We start from the raw sequence: 20,888 nt of genomic DNA on the forward strand, positions 1-20,888 counted from the left end.
TGTTAAAAAGTTAAAATAAAATTAACTTTTTAACTCGTTAATTCCCAGCCTTGATAATCTGTGATATTGGTAAAATACACATCATATTATAGATATTTTATTTATTTATTTATTTATTTATTTCAGTGAAATTCAATTATAATACAATAATAATATTAAGAGCTGATACGTATGTATACCAACTGAGCTAAGCTTGTATCTGGTAAACACTATATACCACGAGCTGCGATCCTGTAAAATATTTTGGGAACTTAAGGACTAAAGTATTTAGTAGCAAACATTAAACATTCTTTCATATTATAATCAATATGTTTTACTGTTACAATATATTACTTTTTTTATAGAGCTTTATGTTATGAACAAAACCGGCCAAACTGAACTTCTTGTTAAAATATTTTAGAGAATTATATAGAACATAACATAACATTTTTTAAACCGCCATTTACATTAAATCATTGTGTAGTTTGTAATAAAATGAATTACAAATTTTAATTTTGAACCATACATATACTAAAGTCTTATAAGTTAAATTATAATTTTTCCATATTATTAAGATTGTAGAGTCAAACTAAAGATCTATGTTCAGTTCAGTTTAAAATTAAATAAAATCCAAAAAAAATTCCCAGCGTTTTTGAAAACTATTGGGAATTTTAAATTTTGACCTCCCGAATGCACCAACTAGATTCACTTTCCCATCAAACAAGATACTGTTGAAGCTAATCGAAGCAGTGTTACTGCCCCAGACGGTGATGACAGCCACAAAAATTTAAAAAAAACACACATCATTGTAAAATCAATACATTATGAGCGGAGCTCAGAAACTAAAATAAAAATGTGCAGTTTTATTTAAATACAACAATTATATTGTATTCTAAATATTTGATTTTTCTATTCAAGGACTTGTTGGGGAGTGAATGTTATTTATATTTTAACCAGAGATAAATAAGAAAAACTACATTAAAAAAGATTTAAATAACGCTTCAATGACCCTGTATTTTCCGATTAAAGTGTTTATTTGAAAATAATAGTTGTTATAAAATTTAATATTATTAATAAATGTGTTAATAGTATGGTTAGCACCAACTATTTCTATAAAAAGAATTTCAGGCATTTGAATTAAAAATAAAAACTGAACTATTCTGAAAATATCTTCAGATATCGGTGTTTGTTTAATGCCAAAGATGGGGATTTTGAAGAAATGACAATAATGTGATAAAACTATTGTAATTCAATTAGTTTGTTTTGATAAAATACCTAAGCTTCGACTAAGGTAAACATAGTTAAACATTCCGCTGCTACTGTAAAATTTGACGAACAGCACCCGTGAGTATTAAATATTAATACAGTCGCTTTTTGCCTTACCAGATATATTGAATATTAGCCATCAAACTGAAAACATGAAAATAAAAGGAACAAATAATTATTGTTTAATTATTTCAATATTATTCAGTATTTTTATTTTTGGCTTTTTGATTTAGGTTTTTGTTTACATTTTGACTAATTATTATTCAAACTGTGCTATAGAGTGAAAGTTGTGGTCTGTGTATGACACAAATTATTGGAGGTCATTAAAAGTAGAAGTTCTGGACGACTACCTACTAGGTACTTCAGTAAAAATATGGGCTATAGGCTATATTATAATTACCTTGATGTAGGTACCTAGCCACCTAGGGTAAGTCGTAAATGAATAAACAGGTTTACTGGTCCATTAAATGAACACTTCGCAGTTTTCTTTAAATAAAAAGGCATATATCGATTAATACAGTGATTTAACTTAACACTATGTTGAACTTATAAGTTATAATAAAGTAACACTGTAAATTATATTATAATTGGAGCATTATTCAATTTATAAGAATGATAAGTTTTTCGCTCCATTAATTATCACCATGGTTTTTATCAAATTGTTTAGTTTGTTATTTGTTATTTTTATTTTGTTATGACCGTTTAACGTTTTGAATTCGTTCGATAAACGTTCAAACAAGGTATTTTTTGATAGAGTTAATTTTTTAATACATATATTAAATTGGTTTTAAGCATTTTTCTTATATTTATAATTATTTAAATGCTGTTCAAGCACTGGTGTTTTCAACCGACAAAAATCCACTAAATGAACAGTGTTCATTAACTGGTTTTATTTTTTGTATCCAGTAAATGAACAACTGTTTATTTACTGGATTTACTCACATTTTAAAACTTAAATCCTGTACATGAACACTTGACATTTTGGAGAAAAAAATTGGGATACATTTTTCCTAAAAAACTACTCGGTAACTAGTTTTTTTACTAAGCTACAATATATCTAATCTTTTAATAAATAATAAAATAGTAAAGTAGGTAAAAAAAGAATATAATATACCTAATAGAATAAATCAGTGTTCATTTACAGCAGTGTTGGAGGTTGGTATTCATTTAATGGACGATTTGTTCATTTACTAGGTCAAAACTTGTTTTTTTTTTTATAATTGACTTTTTAAAAACATAATTTGTTTTAACATAATAAATATGTGACTTTTATGTTTCAAAACATTTTGATGTACAATACAAATATATTTTGTGTCCAGAAATTCTCTGTTGCATAGATTTATGTAATTATGTAGTTAAAAGGTTTAAAAATCCTTAGGTGTTCATTTACTGGCCCTCTTACCCTATGTTGATTTCGATAAAACGGCCAATATGTTCCTGCAGGAGATTACGTCAGCAATGTCGAGTTAGCTTGTGCTTGGTAGATTCACAATCCATAGTAGTATTATGAATCTACCCCCTCCCCTTTCACATTGACTCCGTAAACAATCATAATGTCGAAAAGTATCAACATTTTTTTAAATATTTTATTTTTGTAATTTGAATTCAATGCAAAACATCAAACAACATTTTGGGAAAAAAACATTATTATGTTTAGTTTTTAGTATTGTTTAAAGTATAAAGTCATGAAGAGCGGTGTGGAGTGACACGGAGGTGTATATCCGGTGAAATTGTTGTCCACTAAATAGGTAATTCACTCATCTAAACATTAAATATAATAATACTAACTAACTCTACTTGTTCGATGTAATTTTTATATATCAAAATTGAAAATTGTCAAAAATATATTCTGCCTTGGAATCTGAAATTAAAAATGTATGTTGTAAAAAAACAATAATAACGATAAAAATAATAAAGTAGTTGTATAATTTTTCTTTCAAAAATGTTATCTCTCAATACATTTAGGCAAACACCATTCCCAGTATAACTACGGTATCGTGTATATTATTAGGTAGGTACAGGTGAATATAATACATAATAATACTCTATAAGTATAAATATAAATGTGTGTAGGTACCTACTATGTATATAAATTTCTGTTGTTAAGTCAGTCTATAGTCTATACAATATATCATAACTCATAAATATTATAAAACAAAATATAATTAATTTGAATATGTCTTTTTAGTCCGATCACTAATTTGCGTATGTATACATATTATAATATTATATCGCGATAGACACGTACCTAATAATACGTACCTATGATGCGTGTACATATTTTTGACGACTTTCGCAAATTTCGCCGACCAACTAAAGTAAGTTGAACAAATAATATTATCAATGCGGTGGAATATTATTTTTTACAATATATTAATATCGTTCAAAATATTTTAATGTACCTATGTAATAATTATAGTATCATATCAAATTATATTATTATAACGTGCGCGTGCCGATGCGTTTCGAATAGGAATGAAATATATATAAATATATATTATGATACATATCAGCTGCGGCGGGTGTAGGTGGGTGGATGGATGGGTATGCTTTCCTCCACATGCTACACCGGTTCGAGCTTAAATTGTTCGGCGATCTCCTTTAGCGTTTTGTTTTCGGTTTCGGGCAGTCGAAAGTAGAAGTACACGAGCCCAATGAGCCCCACGCCGCCGAACAGCACGAACGTGTTGTAGAAGCCGATAAACCCCTCGAGGTCCATGTAAAACTTGGTCATGAAGAAGCTGAGGAAGAAGTACACCGCGGAACATATGCTGCAACCCAGGTTTTTACTCCTGGAATAAAAAAAAAAAATGCAAAACGCGCATTTGTTAGGTACATTATATTGTAATGGTCCACGAATGTATAAGGTTCGCGAGTCTGGTTGAAATCTGCGAATTCGGCGTTTAGTGGTTTTAAAATCTATTTGGTTATATTGGTTTCGTAGAAATATTTATTTCATGCATACGGACATCAGAATTGATTAATATTATTATATTACGTATCCGGGAAATTACCTACCCGCATTAGTTATTATTAATAAATTTAATAGGCATTAACACTATTCTAAATCACGATAAACGAAAAACGTGTATAACGTTTTAATTATAAATAACGATGGACGCGAAAATTGTGTAATGTTTTAATTGTAAATAACATAAAACGAAATTTTTTTTCTAACGCAAGCCCCGGCCTGCAGTCATCTGTATTCTGTGGCCCCGCGGTGGAAAACTTTGGAAGATGTATTTTGAAACTTAAATGGTGCGCTCGCAGGTTAGAACCAATTATTGTTTTTTTTTTTTTTTACAAATCAAGTAGCACTGTGTACACGGCGTGGTAATATATTATTAGTACTGTATACGTACTTCATCGGGAACACTTCGCTCATGAGGATCCATCCAATCGGCATTACGCCCAGCGACGAGGATACCGTTGACCCGAAGAACAGTGCCAATTTCGCCCAGGACGCGTACTCGGCGTACTCGGCGTCGGCGTAAAACTGTCCGATGAAACCGATGAGTAAGTACGATATCGAGCAGAAGGTTATGGTCGACAACACAAGGCATCTCTTGCCCAGCCGGTGTACCAATAGGATGGTAAATACGTTGCCGATGATGCTGAATCCGGGGTAGGCGGACTGTACCGGACAAAAAATAATATATAGAGGTAAGTTTAATAGAAAAAAATACAACAATAATAATAACAATATAATAGCTGTAGGTCTAAGACTTATCTGCAATGTGGAATTTGTGATAAAAGTAATTGTTAATTACAGTGATAACTGGACGAATATAAACCACAGTTGTCAGTTATTGCTGCAGGATACTTGAATAAAAATGAAAATTACTATAGTGGCGAAGCATCATTAGAGACAATGAGACAACCACTTAGAAAATGGCCAAATACCTAATTTGGTTTTATTATATTTAAATTAAATATTTTTTTTTTTTACAAATTGTAATGTATAAAATTGTTATAGCTGTGGTTCCTAACTCCCACGCCGTGGAGCGTGCCTAGTTACCTCACTTGTAAAATGTTAGGCACATGCACGAGAGTTTTAAGAAGACGCTATTCAATGAGCAATCCAAATGTGTAGTCGTCTCCGTTTTATAAAGTGCAATATAGCAAATTTTTGGTCATCAGAATCCATTTTGTGTCGTAATTTGTATAGCATAGTGAATAGATAGTGAGCGATTATTACATTTAAAGGTAAATTAATTTAACGTAGGCTTTTATTGATATATAAATTTAAAAGTGAGTTATACCATTAATAAAATAAATCAATACATTATAAAATCAATGGTTATACAGCTATACCAATAATTTATCATGTGAAGTATTAAAATTTTTAAATGAGCATATAAATCGTTTTGAAATTTAAATATCAATAAAATCTTACAAGTTTCCCTGGATAATATTTTTCCTTTTAAATTTGACGACAGGTAAACACATCCCTATATTTAAATTAACGACAATAATTTGGATTCTGCTGAACATACATTTTGTATGGTTGTAACATGATGACAAACCATACTGATTTAACGTCCTCTTAACAGGGGTGGTGAATGGCGATGGTCTGGAGTAATTTTTCATTATTATTTGGTCATAATGATAATTCACTATTTAAACAAATATAATATAAATAATTTTTAATCTATTTCATTAATATTATGTTAGGTAGGTACCTACTCATACTTATGGGATGCGTAGGGCAATTTTTTTATTTATAGGGAGGCGTGAACCAAAATAGTTTGGGTAAATGGGAATGAACCACTTGTATATATGGATATAATATACGGTCATAGGGAATAATTTACTTATTACTTACCATTGCCCATGCAGGTTCTGCTTGTGTTTTGAACGATTTGAATACGTGCATCAGATATGGTGCGTACGGTACGCCGGACATGACGTTTGAGAAGAATATGTAGATTAACATGAGCTTAAGCGGACTCCGCAGTCCCGGATGTGAAAAGCTACCCAGAATCGAAGTATTTTTTTGTTTTGCTTCTTCTGCGAAAAATATTTACGAAATATTAGAGTATTATATTCTGAAAACATGAATAAGTATATATGTGAATTATTGGACTGAAAAGGATGCATTGAAAAATGTATGTAATCATCAGCGTTGCACCCCAAATGGTAGTACGTTAATTGAGTGGACAGAAAAGTGAGCTCTTCGTTATCACCTACTTCCCTGTCAAACGCCTAAATTAAATTTATTCTAACTTAATCATTATGTAGCTGCATGTGGAGCAAAATCTTTCTCGTAGATTAAATATCTTCAGCTAGGGTGATAAACATCCTATAGGAAGATGAGTTATAAAATCTCCCTGCCCATAAAAAACAATCAAGTCATGGATCCACCACTGCAGGTGAATAATCGATAAAGATAATATACGAGTTTCTCATAACTCATTTACTGCTCAGCTTCGGGATCCTGCAGGTGCAGTATTGTAAAAGATACTTTTTAAAAGTATTCAAGTACAGATACAGATACGTCTTATTTTGAAAAGTATTTAAAATACGTATTTGAATACTCGTTTTTTTTATCAATACTTTTTTTACCTTATAAATTAAGTATCTACTGAACCGATTTTCATGTTTAACGTTAATTTTATAGAACATCTTACACAGTATCATTTGGTATAATTATAAAATACTCATCAGTTTTTTGTTGTCGGAGTATTTGAATTTTAGATTGAAAATAGTCCAAAAATATATTATTATAAATTTTCAAATTTTTTTTTTTTATTTTATATGGTTAAAATTAAAATATAAATTATATTTAACTAAATAGAATGAATATTTGATTTAAATTCAGATACTTTGATAAAGTATTTAAAATACTTCGTGCAATTTTTTCTAAAATATTTATACGTGTATTTGAATAGGTACTTGAAAAGTATTTGAATACTTTTACTCAAGTAGGTACTTTACAAGATACTGTCAGGGATAGATATATGTATTATATTATCTATATATTCATATGATATGAGCAGATTATTATTGAGACCATTATAAGAACAAGGGCACAATTTCAACTTTCACTATTTTCAAGAGACTAAGTGACTAATTTGTATTTTTATATTTTTGATATCATGAATTCCGATAAAGGTATTATTAATTTAAAATCAACTAGGTATTCATATAATTTTCAAACTTAAATAACTTTTATTATATTAATTATATCAATAAAATAAAAATACTACAACACAGAAAATATTGTCTTCTGTATCATATATACATTTTGTTTATCGACCATGTCTGTAACTTAAGTAGTCCATTTACAAAACAGTGTTCATAAACAGTTTATAGGTGTGTTTGCCTCTTAGTATTAGCCAAAATCATTAATTAAAAATCAAATTTTCTAGTTTAGATAAAGTATAATATGTAAAAGTACATATAAAACGTATTTTTAAGACGGTGAAATTGGGCCCATGCACTAATTATAACATAAGTGTCTCAATTATTTATATATTATACTTCTGTAAATTAATAATGAGCGCAGGTCCTGATTTACAAGTATTCTGTAATGCGTAGAAGGATGATTTTATATTGTCATAACGTGAACGTGGAAGCGATTGGCATTGTATCGACCAATGATAATATGGTATTTACCCGATTTGGCCGATAGAGATACGTATTGAACCATTTCCTGGAATTCCGTAGCGCATTTCTCTTCACTCACATATCCCCGGAGCTTCATTAATACCTTTCTGGCTTTGTCCGTCTTCCCTCTAGACAATAGCCACATCGGCGAGTCGGGAGTCTGCGAAAAGAAAATATATAATATACAACCCGCTGTTAATGGCACATAATCTGTCTATATGTAAAAGACAAAAAATGTTTGCGACATACTGTGTCCTTTATGCATCCCTAAACCGTTCATTCGATTACGATGAAATTTGGTGCAGACCTCGGGTAAGAAGATTATTATTATTATTATTAATCCGAAAAGCCTGTCTATTTTATGGTACAGAATGTATCGAGTCCGAATCTTTTTGCACTTTTTGATCCTTTAAAGTTAAATTATACACTTACGTACGCACCACGTGGAGTTGGCGATCTAACGCAGGAATACTGCTCGCATAATCACAAAAACCTACCAATAGCAACACATTTCCGTGTCTCCTATATAGTATTAAAGACGAGGAGATCCATGTAACGGAAGACACGCTCTCGTGTTTCTCAGGTTACAAGTGTCGAATTAATCGTCCGTATTATTGCACTAATATCATTATCCACGCCACAAATTTCGTACTACGCACAAACATATTAAAAGCGAAATTTGTTGAAAAATAATTCGGATTGTTGCATAAAATAAAAATAGTGGAACAATAAAATTATATCAAACGTATTAAAAATGCGCGTTCCTGCAGCGGGAGCTTTTGTCTAGATTAGATTAAGTGGTTTAAAAAAATATATATGTGTATGCGATAGAATATTGTTTTGGAAAAATGAAGAGTTAGTGAAACATTGTCAAACGAATTTCGTTTTATTTTTGAGAATAGTGAAAAATAACTATGGAAAACTAAAGGAAAGGAACAGGTGTTTTTTACGTGGACGACAGCAACTCACCAGCGACAGTGTGACCATGTTTGCCAGGGGCACGGCGACAGTGATAATCAACGACTGTTTCCAGCTCTTGGTGATCGCGTATGTAGTGGAGACGAAAAAGAACCCAACGAAGTAGAACACGTTCAGGGCAGACGTCAACGATCCCCGAAGCTTTGGCTCGCACACCTCACCGCTGTACGATATGCTCAGGCCAGTGGCAAAACCCGTGCTCAGGCCCATCAGCATCGAGCACGCGTACAGAGTGCTCACAGTGATCGGGAAAAGGACCACGACCAGCACGGCCGACAGCTGGATTAGATTTGTGAGTGCCATACACGCCCTGTGGCCAAGCCGTACCTGAACAAGCGACAGGAACAGGCTGCCAATGGGTGGTGATAAGTACACCAGACTTCCTATGGAAATACACAATAATATAATACATAATATAGTATAATATCGTCATAATACATTATAATATGGTTGACGGTTGTTAGGTATACTAAATATAGGTACATAAACCTAATGCAACACTTTGTACATACTAGATAATTCATTTACCTAATGTAAAACACTCTTCATTTCAAAGAATATATTATGTTTTTAAAAATAATCATTAAACATAAATTTAAGTCGTCGCAAAACCATTCATTTTTAGAAAACAAAATTATATTTTTACAATTTCAATGGTTATAATTTTTTAATTTTTACTTCTTTTAAATACAGCTTACAGTTTAAATTTTATACTCCGATGCAGATTATTATTCAGAATAATTTTCCACATAAAAATCAAACTTTCGACCTGTAGTTAATTAATTATAAGTATTTAAAGTTTAGATAAGTTAAGGTGAAGTGACCAGCTTTTTTTTAGCGCATTCCTGTGCCATTCTTAAACATTAAATAGTTATATCTCAAAAACTACTTGTATGATATTTTTATATATCAAGTTATAGTAGGTACGTGTCGACTTATAATTACCTATGTAAAAAAAAAATATTTTCAAAAACGTCAATCATTTTTTTAAATAAAGAGTATTCTTCGATAAAATAATCACCTGGTGTATGCATTATACATTATACAGAGTGTACCAAGGGAAATATATGATATGGTATTTTAAATGCAATTTCAGTGTAATATTATCATATCGAAAATATTTTATTTACAAAAAAATGTGGTTTTTTTCTGATTCTTAAATAGAACAAATAATAACATGGTTAGGAGGACAATTCTAGTCTTCTAGATACTATAAATATTTTTCAACTGCTACAGCATAAAATATGAATTGTATTACCAATTACCTACTATAAAAAAAACTGAAAATGGGCAATAGACTTTTACAATTCTATCACAGATTAAAGTTCTACTCCATAAAAGGAGTGTTTTATTTTTTTTAACGTTTGTGGATTGGGTTTAACTTTTTTTTTTAAACTGATTTTCACGAGGCCAATTTTTGTAACCTTTTGTAGCATTGCGTCATAGAAACGCAAATCATAACAAAAAAAATAAATTAAATTCTTAACAAAATGTTTAAATGTAGCATGCTACTAAATATTTTTCTACTGCACTATAACCCAAAAACATATCTATGCTTCTTCAATTTTCGTTGCAGAGGAAAATAATCTAGTAGCACGCTTCTCAAAATATATTTTTTGTTATAACAATAAGTCTACAATCTACTTCTATGCAAAATAAAACAAAATAATTTTAATCTTAATAATTGAAGATAAATTTAAAGTTTTTCTGTAATTTATAGTGATACAGAATAAAGCATGCTCACGCCCATTTTTCCATTTTTGGTTATTTTTAAGTGAGTACTTATACTTTGTATAATAAGTGTTCAGTTACATAGATTTTTTTATACAATTTAAAAGAGTGTGCTATACTGCTTTGATACAAACTAGGTATATTATTTTTAAATGAAATCTATCATATTTTACTGTACAATAAAGTAGGTAGTTAATTTTTTTTAATAACCGTATCAAATTAAATCAAAATTAGTACGATCGTCGGTAATCATCATAGCCCTTAACCTAATCACCATATAATCTAAATCTATTATCATGGATCGAAACATAAACAAATACATTTAAAAAAAATACTGCAGATACTCATTCGAAAAAAGACACTTTAAATAACGGTAATATATATCTAATAGTATTGGAAAATATGACCCTATTAAGTAAAGGTAGGTACAAATTAAAAAATCGAAAATAGAATAGATGCCTATGTATTATAAAAGGAGTACCTATACTGGGTAAATCACTCTGTGTCTCTGTTTATATTATGCTGTATTTTTAAAACTATTTCTACAACATTGGAATTTGTGGCTTATTTTCGCTGTAGAATTTGTAATATTATTTCAGAATATAATGAATATGTACATGCCGGGTTCCACTTGATATGATACCGATGTGCACTCGATACTTATAAAATTATTATAAATATAATATCAATTTATTTTAAATCTTGCTCATAATATGGTTATCGTTTATACGTGTAACGTAAAAGGTTATAGCTAGCAGTAGTTGATTGCTGTTGAATGTTAATGGCTAATTTAAACATGTCGGACCGCACCATATATTAATTATATGTTATATAAGTATCCATATTAATACAAGTTCGAAGTAAAGTTCAGATTATCTTATCAACCGTGTATAATTCATTATGATTAGTAAAAATTAAATTCTGATAACACTATAAAATATTGAAAAATGCAAAACGTCAAACATTGATTCTGTGACTTACACTAGTGAAATCTGTCTTATGTATGCAAACTTATTACGCAGCAATACTGAAGCAGCAAATATGACTATAGTCGGAAATTTGGCTAACGGTCCTTTCAAATGATTCCCAGGCCTCCCAAATAAATGTTCAACAAACATGACGTATAATATAATATTACAAATATATTACAATATAATACAATATGTATAAATGTATAATATATAGTATTATATTAATTGAATTATAGGTATCAGGGAGACTTGTTGTTTTAAATTTATTAAAAAATGTAATTCTGCTTTGTCCGGATACGGTCTATTTTCGGAGTTATTGGCCAACTAATTTCAATTCGGAAATAAAACATTTTATTTTATTGGTAGTTTTTAATAACAATTAAAAAAATCAACACATTTTTTTATCTATTGCATAGTACCTACCTAATATAATATTTGAGTATTATTAGGTTTCATTTATGAACGTCTTTTATTTTGAGCCTAAGTTTTGACTAAAAAAAATACTTATCTACAATTCAATAGGGACTTTGAACCGAACAATCAATATTGTTCTTCTTTTAATACTTTATGGCTGCAGATTATATTTTAATTCAACAACAATAATTAATTAGCACGTCTTATAGCGTGACTAAAACGTGCACCGTTATCGATCAAAATATATTATATCATGTTGGTTTATTTACAGTTACCTATTGCAATCTATAAAAAAAATAATTTCTATTAATGGTCTAAATAATTTTACCTATACATTTGCATATAACCTTGCGTTGTGCAATATAACAGAGCGAATTGCGGGGCATATATATTATAATAAACTATAATATTATATTTTATAGGTATGTTTAAAATAGAGACACCCGTTTAACCAAAACTAACTTTGAAATATTATCGACCAGAATAGATAGAGATTAGAGGTATTTGATTAAGTTGCCTTTAAAATATAATGATATGACTGTGTTCAGCCAATAAGCAATGTTTAATCAATAACGTGATATTTTATTTAGCCTTTAAAGTTCTTAGTTCTTTAAGAGGACGCTACACCAGCATGTGTTGTCTGAGTCTCCGTCTTACAAACGTAAAACATAGCAAAAACTGCTATGGCGCGGGAAAGAACCGAGAAGACTACAGTCATAACTAAGCATTAAAAAACAAAATTTTCACCGCATAAAAAGGAGAACTATGGCTGTATAACATCGTTTTTATTTTTTCGATATCCAAATTTCAAAAAAAAGTTATTAAAGTTTGAAAAGCACAATCATTAATGGATTTTGAAACATTAACAACTTTTTTTATCAAATTATTTTTCATTTCATTTATAAGATAACGGATCAATATTTTAGATACTGAGCGGAGCGAGGAATCTAGTCGTTTTACATTGGTGTTTATTTTTTTATTATTTTTATTTTTTTATTCTGTATATACAATTTTTACCAGAAGGGAAGCTTCGATTTCAAAATATAGTATCTTATCTTTTAGCAAATTGGATCAAGATGGTACTTCAAAGAGGTCATTTTTTGATTTTCTCAATAATTATTTAATGCCACGTGTAAAACAACTGACAAAATCGAATTTGGTTTTTGGTGTAACTCTAAAATAAATAACCGTAGATACATGACATTTTGAAACACAGAATGTTTATATTAGCATTTTCTATATACCATAAAATTACCATATATTACGGACATTTTTAATTTTCAAGTTTTTGAGTTTTTTTTGTATAATTATTAATAAAATTGTATTTTTTGGGTCTAAAAGCGTGAAAAATTAATAATAGGCTTCTGATATATTGTTACAATAGATGTTAAAAAAAAATATTAAAAATACTTAGGCACAATTTTTTTTTTCATAAGTATTTAAATTTAAAGTTCGATTTTTGACATTTATCAAATTTAAAATGATTTTTGTAGTAAAAAATGTATAACATTTTCAAATTTTATAGCTAAGGATTGAAGATTTAAAACAATAAGGTTCCAAATAAGTAGGTTATTCTGTAACCAAAAAATTTTAAAAATATAAAACACAGTTTTTTTTTATAGTATTTTTGTTCAAATTTGGACGAAATTACATAGTAAATAACCAAGAATAACAATTTTAGTTATTTTGTTGTAATTTTTAAATTAATATTATAACTTACTGGCTACCGTATTAATATAAATATAATATTATATCATTGAGTTCAAATTTAATACCATCCATTATACAGTGACCCACTTGTAACCTACTGTACAGAAGCGCGACATCAAATTACCCACCTTTTTAAAAATTTTTTTTTTGCTTTTTCATTTATAAGTTTCTTTTTGCTCTTTTCTATCTTTTAATTGTATTGTGACATTTAGTGTGTTAGAAGTGCCGTAAAAAGGAAAGCCGAAGAAGACTTACATGCAAGACCAAATAAGATAATACGTAAGGCGTCCAAACACATCACAATGCTTTAAAATCACTCGCCCAAACACCTTGCAATTTTTAAAAATTCGACCAAACCATGACGCCACAGTTTGAGTATCTATACCTACAGTAATTACGTATTAACCTTACCTTGTACTAGATATACTAATCCAACCTAACCTTAGTTTAATAACTTAGAAACTAATCGTTCAAATTTTGTTTTATGTACATCAATATTTAAAAAAAAATCATCTGCTTACAATTTACTGCTCAAATTTAATATTATTATTTAATAATATTTGTTATAATATATTTGATAATAATTGGCCCCATCGTATAAGCAGTAATACTATTATAATTCGATGTACCTACTTATAATATAAGTCTTATATAATAGTTGGTAATTAATCGATGGCACTTCTATAACAACTCACCGATCCATGATATCTGCTCGGTCGTTATGCCGGGCACGGTGTTGTCGCCACTATTAGATTCTAATGCCCCGATGATTATCGTTGGCATCATCACATCTATCCCTTGCTGGACGTTCAAGAAATACGTTGTCGTCAACACCAAACACTGTAATAACAAAATTTATTACATAAAAAAATAAGCATCACCGCGATTACAATGTCGTTAATCGTTATAGAATATGTAATCTGTTGCTTAGCATGTAATGTATAGTATTATTGGTGCTCGATGCTGTGGGTTTTTTCTTTATTATACTATTCCTAAGCGAGTTACAGATTTTCACCTGAGCAAGAATTTAAAGTATACTTATACCATCAAATCAACTATTAATTTACCAGATAAAATCATAAGTAAATGGTATATATTATATTATACAGATGGCTCACTTGATGAATTATTGCAAACGGTTTATAATATATTTTATTAAATTAAACTTTTTTGAGGGTATGAAAAAAAATTGTGTTATCTATGTATAGTAATCATAGTAGTGATGATTTTACTTGTACTAATGTGGATTTTATTCCGTAACCAAAGTCCACTCCTTGTTTCATTTGTATTTTCGTTACTCTGACACTGAAATTAATAAAGTAAATAATTAATTAAAACGATGCACACAGACTCATTATACAACATAAGTTTATATAAAGTGTATATAGTTCCCAAGTTGACCAAACATTTATAACACCAAAGTTATTTAGTGTAAAAAATAAAAATTGTCTTAAACAATGTATGAACAACAGAACACTGTTAAAGTAGTTCGCTGTTCTCATACAGAGTACACGCTCCATGGAGTCATGACCCTCATTCTACGATATTCTTCCAATTATTTTTAGCTTCCATAACTATTAGATAAGCGATCAATGGATATAAATAAAATATAAATTATACATACTATTAAATATTTACTTTTAAATTAGCAAATTTAGATTGTTATGTCTCGAAATGTCTCATTCCCTGTTCTATCATTATTAGTTAGGTATTGGATTCCACAAAGTTGAGTTTATGTCTGAACAATTTTAGGTTTTATTTTATGCATTGATAGTGAGTACACCTTCTGGCTACTACGAACACTTGAGTCTATAATAATTTATTTATTTTGACTTATTCACGGTTAACTAATCACTATGAATCACATAACATTATAAATTATAATTACAAATTAAACCATATCTTTATTATACTTGAATAATGTGTTTTTTACAGTGTTTAGTTTCTACAAGCACAATTATGAGAGACATATTATAGAGGTACACCGTTATGTAAAACTATGTACGTATAATATACCTACACGACAACATAATACAATTATATTTACTGATAAAATGTTATCATTATATAATTGCAAAAATATTGCTTTTAATATAGTCTACAAATCCTTAATGTAACTCATTCGGTATAAATTATTTTATCGCGTTACACCGGTCGCCGGTATAGTGTACAAAACCTTAAAAAATGTTTAACTTAAAACGTTGAAGAACTATAATATCTATATTACTTATGATAGTTATAGTTATAACTTATAGTTATAGTGGAGGCGATTGGTTAATGGTTGCTGAAAGACCCGCAGTAATGGTAAATTATGCCTATGATTTCTTCGTGCGTCAGTGGCGTTAGGGTTGCACATATGCTGAATTTATACTAACAAGCTCATAAATATTTATGATAATGATATGTTTAGTATACATTTATTATTTAATTTTTTTAAAACGATTTCTAAAATATTTATCCCTATAAAAGTACAACGGTAAACCAAATTCTTTTAAAATAAATGAGTCTTTCTTAGATTTTTATAAAACAGAAAACAAATTGACTGCTTCATTACCTGAAAAATGATACACAACATTAGAAAATATTTTTTATACTTATTGAAATGTAAGGCCAGAGACTGACAAGGGTGAATTCAGAATCTGTGTACGGAGGGGGCACTTAAATTAAAAACATTTTTACGCTACTGATTTTTAATAATTAATGAAAAATTATATATTAGCCACTAGTGCCCCCCTGGATCCACTCTTGGGCTATGATAGAGCTTCTAATATGTCCAGAACAAATAATGAAGTTAAAAAAATGTTATTAAAGACACCATAAGATGTTAAGGGTTCGACTACATTTCTCCTGTTTGTAACTCAAATCTAGTCGTAAACGATGCAGCCAAATAAGTTGCAGAAATAGTTTTTATTTTATATCGTATATAATATATAATATATATATAATGCACTACAGTTAAAAGGTATACATATCTGAAACAAAGCACAAGATTGTTGAGAAAATGCTTAAATTAATTAGAAAGTTAAAGAGATCAGTTTGATGAATTAATTGAAAAAGAAAAATTGTAGAAAAAAGATAGAGCATAATTCCTAAAACCATTTAAAAAGCATAATATTATGACGAGTTTAGTGAGGACAATAGATTTGATTGAAAACCATTATCCATACACCTATAAAATTATTACATAATGATATTACTGCAATTTTGTTACTGTAAAGTCACTGAACGCGTCAATGTATACGGTCAATGTATTCAATCGACAACGATTCTACAAAATATATTATCGTATCAACACGCGTCGTTCGCAATAAACTGTTATTTGGGTGTTTTATTTATGATTCTTGCATGAACTTAAAAAGCCTCGTCTAAGACCCAATTCCATATCGGATCAATCAAAAATAAATAAAATATGTAGATATGATTTTTGATTTTTTGTATTCGATTTCACGTGGATGCATGAACGTGATTTAAATTATCAGTGTCAATATTATAAGGCATTTACAGTCGAGGACTAGGACAAAAATGTTATTTGTTTTATAGATTAATTATCAACCTAAAACAAACAAATACTTTGCACTGCAGGTGTACCGGTTAATAAAAGTTATTTAAAAATGCACTATGATCAAACAAGTGTTTATGTTGAACCAAAAAAAAATTAATCAATGTCAAACTATGTGTAATGATTATGTGTTTTGTACAATATATATATGTGAGAAATGAGTTTAATACTAAAATATATGAAACAGAACATAAATAATATTTTTAAAATGGACTTGTATAACTCGCATGGCTTCCATACTAGCAAATTATACTTACAACATAGTCAAGTATGAGGCTTATAAAATGAACCGGGGAAGTAATTCTGCTGTATATAGTAGGTGACACCTCGTCATCATGTAGGTCATAGTAATCGTAATAAATGTGTTAAATATTAGAGTTAAATGATAAATTATTGCTTACAAAAAACGATTTTGAGTGGAAACGGTCTGTTGACTGTTAGCCTATATACTACTAACTTTCTAAGGATATATTAATATATTATTACATATTTATATGAGTTATTTATTTTTTATTATCTATTAAGGTTGGCAAAAACAAACCACATAATATATTATAATATTATTAAATTTAATATTATTTACTGTTATTGACTTCCAAGTTAATGCCGACGTATTGTAAAATGGTGGTATAAACAAAACACCTCAGAATTACCCTAATTATTTTACCTGAATAATATATCCATATTATGTATGGTTTGTGAATAATTACCGTTTTTTTCTAGTAATTCGATCACGAAATGTTTACTTATTTTTTAAGTTCAAAACGTATTCACCGAGCTTCAATAGTCAATACCAACAGCATACAATACAATACAGTGCTGCTGGTTTAGTGGTATAGTTTATGTGGGTTTTTTGTAGAAAATTTGAGAAAGATTTCATGTCAGTGAGCGGAATCACCTTTATTTAGCATTTTACGAATGCGAATTCTTTAAAGGTACTTAAAAACTAAGGTACGCTTTAATTGCTTATTTAATAAGTCTTCAAACTGTTATTTAAATGAAAAATCTGTTCCCCTAAGAGACTTTTTGAACTCCTAATAAATATGGAATTTAGGACGACAATAAATTTTTGTGGTGTTTTTACTATGCACAATGTTCGTAGTAAATTATGTATCGTTGAGTCAGGGGCATAATATCAGTTGTTTAGTAGATCCGCTTAATAAATAGCAGGCCAAAATAAATTATTGATCAAGCCAATATGTACAGATTGCAGAACAAATAACTTTAAAAAAAAATCACTCGCATCGCAACTTATTAACAAATTGTATCAAAACGGGTGTGTTTAATTAAACCAACTACCTACTATTAAAAACCACAAAATGTATTAATATTATCCAATGTCCATGATAATATGTTAACATTTGAATTGTTATATAGACTCAAAAAACAAGTTTTTAATCAAGTTTCAAATATAAAATATAAAATTAAAAATTATATAATATTTAAAATATTTAAGACATATAAAATGTAATATGAATTGCTGGTTTTACTTATGGACCGATAAACAAAAAAAAAACCGTAAATGAACCGTATCAACAAAAATACAATATATTACGATTAACTTGTATAGAAATAATTGATTACATTTTAAAATACCTAAGAAATATTTTATTTTAAATTACCGAAACAACACTTAAAATCTTTAAATCTTTAAATAAATGTGTAAAACTGTGAAAATCAAATAGGTAATAACCTATTTATAACAGCACGTAAACTATAAGTTTTTAAAAATTATACGATACAATTTTCGATCGGAAAATTGTCAGTCGTCAATGGAAATAGACTCAGGATATACCAGAGACGATTTCACACAACAAAATAATAAGGATTGTTTTTTTTTCAAAAATATTTTGTAGCGTTTCAATACGACTGTTCCTATATTAAGTAATTGTAATGTAATTTCAAACAGAGTAACTTACTGAGCCGGAAACTGTTATGAAGTATCGACTGGTGAATTCCAGAGAAGTGAATATTGCTCTTCTAGTTTTGTTCTCACGAGGTTGTTGTGTAATGCCGTTGTGCAGTGTTTAACAAGTCGAAGTATACCATTTTATTATAAAATATTAAAACAACAGGATGATTGACAATGTTTTTCTATTAATAAGATTTGCACATATTTGACATATTTCCTCGGCACGCGTGCGCGATTAATAATAATTGTACGAAATGCTACTGGATTGTGTTTCCGATATTTTACCGGTCAACGCGTCGGTCATTCGAATTATACTGCAACAGTTGTTGCGGTTCACCGCTGTAATTAAAATATTATAATATTTATTAAACGACCATTACTATCTAATAAGTATAATATTTGATACAGAGTATGGCACGAAGTTCCATTGATAAAGGTATATATAATGCAAACAAAAGGTCAACACAAATGTGTTCTTTTATATCTAGATAAAGCGAACAAAGTAAACCTACATAGGTACACAACAATTCTATGGTATGGATATTAAAAATCGTGGCTCATTTAATACTAATCACTTTGATACATTTTTGTGATTATAAGTTTGCGATTTTTCTTTTTTGATTTTCTATTTCTTATACCGCGAAACCGTGGATGGTTTTACCTTTGAAATTTGAGCATAGATGCAGTTTGAGACCAATGCACAGTAGCATAGCAAGAATTTCAAAATCGTGGGGGGCAAGTACCTACATTATTATTCATCCCCCCCCCCCTTTGAAGAACTTAGTTTTGGATATAATTTAACACAAATCAACTATCAATAAAAAAAATATTATTTGAACTACCATGTCTTTTTTAAAAAATCAATTTTTTCCGTTGTAAAAAAGGTGGACAAGATGGTACCGCTCTCCTGTGGTTAAAGGTTACTTTGTACGGTCCATTATTTAAAATGCGGTAACAACGGTCGGGTAAAAATGTATAGATTGCAGAACGTGGACACTTTGTACGGTCGGGTAAAACTTTAGATTGCAGAACGCGGACACTTTGTACTATTATATACATAAAGCATATATTTAATATAAACAAGTCAAAGGTCATGACCAGACCATGTTATTAAGTTTAAATATTATTTGGTAAATCTAAGTATCTTATACATTCCAAATAGTAGGCAATCGCGAGTTATTACTTATTACCTATCGATATTAATTTTTATTTGTCATTTTGAAATATTTATATTGAATAAGTTCTTAATTTACATTTTAACATAACCTTTGATAATAATATAATACAGTTATAATTTATATCATATTTGATTATTTAATAATTTTTATAATTTCAAGATTTTTAGTCATCAAGTTCCTAAATTAATTTATAAATATATTATTGCACCAAGTAATATTTGGCTGTTATCTAACCATTAAAAAAAACTGATTATTTTGACTATTATTTATACCTACTAAATTTTAAAACATTTTTAATTTACATTTTATTTTGTTTTTAACTTTTACATTTTAATAATTTACATATATACTTACTACTTAGGTATGTAACTTATATTTACAATATATGCTTTATTATGTATATTATAATAGTACAAAGTGTCCACGTTCTGAAATGTACCTTTTTATTACATTTTAAGCTCTTTTAGTTTTAATCAATCAATTTCTCACATATGTACCTTCTTCTCTTTTGCATTTACAGACTTACTACAATCTAATGTAAAAATAATAGCGAACAGAACCAAATATTAATAATTGTGTGT

The 20,888-nt window shown here is 29.0% G+C and overlaps 1 protein-coding gene across 1 annotated transcript; it reads right to left on the minus strand.

Moving 5' to 3' along the window:
- Nucleotides 1-3,154: 3,154 nt before the first annotated feature.
- LOC132943710 (facilitated trehalose transporter Tret1-2 homolog) lies at nt 3,155-19,476 on the minus strand. Its single transcript, XM_061012770.1, has 8 exons — nt 19,137-19,476; nt 14,891-14,963; nt 14,354-14,498; nt 8,824-9,215; nt 7,864-8,014; nt 6,071-6,255; nt 4,608-4,879; nt 3,155-4,037 (listed from the first exon to the last, which is right to left on the minus strand). The coding sequence occupies exons 2-8, from the start codon at nt 14,939-14,941 to the stop codon at nt 3,809-3,811; spliced, it is 1,425 nt and encodes a 474-aa protein (XP_060868753.1). The 5' UTR covers nt 14,942-14,963; nt 19,137-19,476; the 3' UTR covers nt 3,155-3,808.
- Between the last annotated feature and the right edge of the window lie 1,412 nt (nt 19,477-20,888).

Source organism: Metopolophium dirhodum, chromosome 4 (genome assembly GCF_019925205.1).
Source record: "Metopolophium dirhodum isolate CAU chromosome 4, ASM1992520v1, whole genome shotgun sequence".
Classification (NCBI taxonomy): Eukaryota; Metazoa; Arthropoda; class Insecta; order Hemiptera; family Aphididae; genus Metopolophium; species Metopolophium dirhodum.